This window comes from Rhinolophus ferrumequinum, chromosome 18 (genome assembly GCF_004115265.2).
Source record: "Rhinolophus ferrumequinum isolate MPI-CBG mRhiFer1 chromosome 18, mRhiFer1_v1.p, whole genome shotgun sequence".
Classification (NCBI taxonomy): Eukaryota; Metazoa; Chordata; class Mammalia; order Chiroptera; family Rhinolophidae; genus Rhinolophus; species Rhinolophus ferrumequinum.
The window spans coordinates 47605466-47610850 of NC_046301.1; the positions used below are offsets into that span (position 1 = coordinate 47605466).

The 5385-nt window shown below is 54.4% G+C and overlaps 1 protein-coding gene across 1 annotated transcript; it reads left to right on the forward strand.

Moving 5' to 3' along the window:
* Nucleotides 1-1050: 1050 nt before the first annotated feature.
* Nucleotides 1051-5320, forward strand: NDUFB7 (NADH:ubiquinone oxidoreductase subunit B7). Its single transcript, XM_033134512.1, has 3 exons — nt 1051-1262; nt 4549-4717; nt 5145-5320. Exons 1-3 carry the CDS (start codon nt 1151-1153, stop codon nt 5263-5265), a joined length of 402 nt encoding a protein of 133 aa, XP_032990403.1. The 5' UTR covers nt 1051-1150; the 3' UTR covers nt 5266-5320.
* Nucleotides 5321-5385: the final 65 nt, after the last annotated feature.

A 5385-nucleotide genomic window follows, 5' to 3' on the forward strand; every position in this document is an offset into this window, starting at 1 on the left:
AAATGTAATACCAGTTCTTTACAGTGGCAATTAGAGGAATATTAGAATTGCAACTTTGTTTTATTTTGCAAAAGTATTCAATAGGATTTATTTAAATTTCAGCTTTAAACAGTTTTATTTATAAATAACTTTATTTGCTTATTTAAATTAAATTTAATTAAAATATTTATTTTGAGTAATTTTATTTAAACTTTTTGTTGTTGTTGTTGTTAACAAATTTTGCTTTAATATATGGATTACATTAATACCTCACGTTACATATATGAAGCCAAATTACACTAACTTAGTTGTTTACAACCTCAAATCTTACTCCCAATACACATTCCAATAAATTTATTCTGTAAAACCAATACATTTTTTTGCTTTTGATTTTTTTTTGATAGTAAACTTTTCAACTACAAATCTCGAATACGTGAAAGATGGTCCAAGGACAAGCATAACAGGATTGATAAAACCCAAACTGACTAAATGTGTTCTCACAATATAAGCTGGCATAAAAATAAATAAAATTCTCTATTATTGTCCTTCAGTTTTGAGGCCACGTGTAAAGTTTAATCATACTGTAAAATATCTATTCTGTATTAGAAATAGCTAGTTGACAGCTTATACTTCTCAAAACTCATGTTGTTATGTACACAAACTCAGTTTCTATATGTGAAGTCAGTGAGTCTTTTTGTGTTACTCCAAAATAAAGACAATTTATTTTTTATATTTAAACTTTTGATAATAACTAAATACATCATTGGTACCGTGTAGGGTTTTTTGAGACAAATTCGAATATGTGGGGTTTTTTTAATATGATATGAAAAAAATTTTTCCTTTGTACTCTAGCCTTGGGAGATCAGGGGCGCCCAGACAGGATGAGGGAAGGCCGCGGACCCATGTTGCTCCCGATCCACATCCCCACCCAGGTGGATTTCCTTCCCCACTGGCGTTCACCCGATCCCTAGTGGGAACGGGTCACATCTGTGATGTCTCCTCCAGGACACCAGGTGGCGCCAGAAATACCGGAAGTCCGCCAGAGTCGTTCATCTCTATGGTCACCGCAGCAGCCAGAGCAACCCGGAAGCCGTGGTTGACGAAGGAGGAGTGCTTCCGAGTGGGAGCGAGGTGACCCCGGCTGCTGCAGGAATCTGCGGCGACAGCAGCCATGGGGGCGCACTTGGCCCGGCGCTACGTGGGCGATTCCTCAGGGGAGCCCGACCCCCTGCGGATGCCCACCTTCCCGCCCGACTACGGCTTCTCGGGGCGCAAGGAGCGCGGTGAGGCCCAATGTGCAGGCGCGGCCGGCGGGAGCGGGGCGCGGGCGCCGTAACCCCGGGGTCCCCAGGGCTGGGCTCAGCCCTGACCTCGGCCCGGAGGACTCCTGAGGACACGCGTGACCCAGCCTGCGTGTGGAAGCATTCTGGGCAGAGGACACGGTTTGAGAGAAAACCCGGGGACAAAAGAGTGACCATGTTGGGCGAATGTAATATGAAGGTGCTCGGAGCTGGGCTTTGTCCTCGAGTCAGTGGGTAGCCATGGGAGGGTTTATCACCGAAGGGACGTGTTCATTGTCCCGATGTCACTGCTGTGTTTAGGTAAGCACAAGAAAAGCTCACGCCGCACATACTGTTCTGTACGTTGCTTTTTTTATGTAGTCACATCACAAGCATATCGAGCGCCAGTCCTGGGCCAAGTCCCAGGTTGGGCCCCACGGATACAGCAGGCACTGACTAAAGGGAACTCGCAGCCCCGGGGGAAGGGAAGTAGAAGACGGCGGCGCCAAGCAGGTGGTGGGGCACCTGGTATATCGAGGCAGGCTTCCAGGAGGCGATAGCTGGAAGCGAGACCTGAGGGGAAGGAGTAGGAGTTGACCACACGGAGACCTAGGAGAGGGGAGAACCAGTGTTTGTAAGTCGAGGAGGCACACGCTGAGATTTGCTTTGTCCGAAGTTCGTGCTGGCTGCTGGGGGGGGCGACGACTGGCGGTAGGAAGATTTCTCTGAGTGGGGGTCTAAGTGCAGAGAGGTCTGAATTGGAGAGAACGTTGGAAGGTAGACAACTCCAGTGGCCCAGCTCCTAGGAGTTGTGCAGCCCCACCGGAACCTGCAGTCCATGGTCTACCTAGCCCTCCCTCCTTACACATTAATCCCTCCCATTGCCTCTCTCACCCTGCTTTGCCCTCACCATCGGTTTTGCAAACACCCACAGCCCCCTGCCCTTCTCTGGTTTGGCTAAACCAAAACCCTAGTTGGGCCCAGCTCACCTCCCTGGTTCTCGTCCCTACACAGCTGATCATCACGGGAGAAAAACACTCAACCTCTGCGACTATTCTCCCCACCACTCCGCCTGTTGACCCTTCCTGCTGCTGGCTTTCCATTACATTCCTCCCAGACCACTGTCTCACACCTGGTCTCCAACTCCAGCATCTCCTCCCTACCTCCTTTCAGCTAGTTACTTTGCATCCTCTTACTAAGAAAATAGGAGCTGTCAAAAGAGCTCTCATGGCTGCCAGCATCCCTGGGCCTTACCTTACGCCTTCACTCCTGTTAGTTCAGAGGGTCAGACACTGCTCCGCACAAACCCCTTTGTGGAGACGAACCTCCATCCCATCCTCACCTACCCAAGGGCCGCCCCAACCATTTTCCCTCTCAACATTGGTTTTCCCATCAACACAGCTGTTTTCACTGTTTTAAAATCCCCTCCTAGCCCGGCTATCTCCTCACCTCACTGCAAGGGCTCTTGTCATGCTTCTCAGCCCATTGTCGAGTCTCAGTTCGGACTAAGCGTACTGCAGCACCATCTGGCTGGCTCCCAGAACCCCCTACTCCTGCCCACCTCACTGTGGGCTCCTTCACTGATTCTTCCTCACCTCCGTCTCATAAATGTTGGGGAGCCCCAGGGCCTTCTGTCTCCACTCTCCACTCACTCCCCTAACTCCCTGGGGGTCTCTGCTAGTCTCCTGGTTTTAAATGCCTTTTGTGTGCCAACACTCCCAAGTTTTTATCTCCAGCTGGGGCTTAACCCTGAACCCGACTCTTGGACCCCACTGCCCGCTTGGCCTCTCTGCGTGGCGTTCATGGGCATGTTGCACTCAGCTCCTAACCTCCCCACCGAGCCTGTGCCGCCCTCCAGCGCCCACCACATGCTCACTCCAAACTCCCTGGGGCATCCCAAGGCCTGTCCTCTTACCTCAAGGCTTGTGCACCTGCTGTTCCCCTATTGGAAACGCTCTTCCCCTACGTGTGTGCAGGACTCACTTCCTCATCTTCAGTTGCCACCTTCTAAGGGACCCCTGCATCTAAAGTTGTGACCCAGCTCCCAACACTGCCTCTCCCTCCCTTTCTTTATTTTTCTGATACTTAGCTTTGTGGATATTCTGTGACACTAGCTCTACCTGTTTGTTCTGTGTCTCCCTCCAAGGGCAAGACCCTTGTCTGCCATGTTCCTTCCTGTATCCCTAACACCTAGCACACAGTAGGTGCTTCATAAATCCCGACTACTAAACGATTATACCAGAGCACCAGGGGCAGGTGGTACCATGTTGCCAAGGAAACCAACAGGGGGTTGTCGGTGGATCAGGGGCCTGGGGCTCAGATAAGGCGCGGGTGGTGGGGACCCAGTTAGGGATCATCAGCCTGGAGTAGCCATCAAAGCCATGGATAAGAATGAACAAAGGCTCTCAGGAAGCCAAAGCCATAGAGATGGATAGAAATCGGCGGGGGGGGCGGGGGGGCAGCTGGAGCCAGGGGAAGAAGTGAGAAGCTGAGAAAGGGTGGTGTCCTGGGGTCTCAGTTGCCCTGGTGAGAGCCATGTGGGCAGTGCTGGGTGGAGTGTGGAAGCTGGAGGAAGAAGGATGCAGGGGCAGGATGTGAAGACTTGGGCCCCAGGGAGACACAGGGCTGAGAAGCCAGCGGGGAGTGGGGGGGCTGCAGGTGAGCTGGAAGGGCCGATGATTTCTAAGGGCCCATCAGCCTCCTGAAGGTTGATTTGGTCCAGGGTTTGCCAGTTCGGTGGGGCCCAGGCCCCTGGGCCAGTTCAGCTCTCCTGGAGGCAAGCACTAAGCAGGTTACACGGGTAGCTCCTTATGGCCTACTCAGTTCACTTTGGAGCTGGACACTCTTAGTCCACTCCTTAGGGGCGGAGGCTGAGGCTCCAAGAGGCCACACCTGGGAGGGCAGAGCTGGGATCCAGGTCACTGCAGCAGCCCAGCCACCACACGGGGTTGTGCCCCACAGAGCGGAGCACTGGACAAAGTGGGCTCTGGCTCTGCATGAGCCCAGGGGGAGGGGAGAGAGACGAAGACCCAGCGTGGATGCTGAGATGGTGGGGAGAGAGGGACCCTTCCCTGTCTGGGCCTCAGTCCAGGGCTGCCTTGTGCATATTAGAAAAGGATGGCCATCGTCCACTGCCACCACCTGCTGCCATGTCGTCCACGGGGGTCACCCTAAGCTGTAGCTCCTGGCTGCACACGGGCCACCTGGAGTAAGGCTGTGCTGGGGGCCTCCGGCTGTTATGCCCCAACAGGCCTGCCGAGCTGAGCCCCGCCTGCCCCCCTCCCCACAGAGATGGTGGCCACGCAGCAGGAGATGAACGACGCGCAGCTGGTGCTCCAGCAGCGGGACTACTGCGCCCACTACCTCATCCGGCTGCTCAAGTGCAAGCGGGACAGCTTCCCCAACTTCCTGGCCTGCAAGCATGAGCAGCACGACTGGGATTACTGCGAGCACCTCGAGTGAGCCACCCGCACACCCAGGCCCCCCCCCCACTCCCCCCCCCACCGTCCCCAGCCTGCAGCGCCTGGGGCAAAGGACAATGAACCCACCCAAGTTTCTGGCCAGGCCCCACCTTAGTGAAACAGGACTCTGAAGGAGCCTGTTGGGTGGGGGCAGGGGAAGTCTGGGTGGGGCAAGGAGCTTTGCGGCCACCTGGAGCAGCAGCCAGGCCAGGGTTCCAGGCAGGAGGCCCAGGGCTAACTGGTGTCCACCAGAGAGGTAGGAGAAGACCCCAAACTTAAACCATAGGCACACAGGTATCCCCATCTCTGAGGCCTCCCCAGGGTGCTCTGGGACGGACATTCCAGCCCCGTTGGCTTCCCTGGGCTGTGGGAGGGCCGCTTCCAGACAGGGAGCCTGACGCCCCTTCTCATGCTCTGCCCACAGCTACGTGAAGCGCATGAAGGAGTTTGAACGGGAGCGGAGGCTGCTCCAGCGGAAGCAGCGGCGAGAGCAGAGGGAAGCAGACCTGGCCAGAGGCCAGGGGCCTGGCGAGGTGGCCCTGTAGTGGGCCCGCCCGCCACCTGTGGACCAGTGGAGAAATAAAAGCTTGCAGGCCCTCAGCCCGAGCCCTGCCCCTTCCTGTGATGTGCGGTCCCCAACCCCCTCAAAGAAACACAGAGTCTGA

Bases quoted from the DNA above. Each gene is read 5' to 3' on its own strand.
- NDUFB7 (XM_033134512.1), top strand. From the start codon at position 1,151: ATGGGGGCGCACTTGGCCCGGCGCTACGTGGGCGATTCCTCAGGGGAG. The intron at 1,263-4,548 runs GTGAGGCCCAAT...CCCTCCCCACAG, and splicing joins CTCGGGGCGCAAGGAGCGCG to AGATGGTGGCCACGCAGCAG. The intron at 4,718-5,144 runs GTGAGCCACCCG...CTCTGCCCACAG, and splicing joins GATTACTGCGAGCACCTCGA to CTACGTGAAGCGCATGAAGG.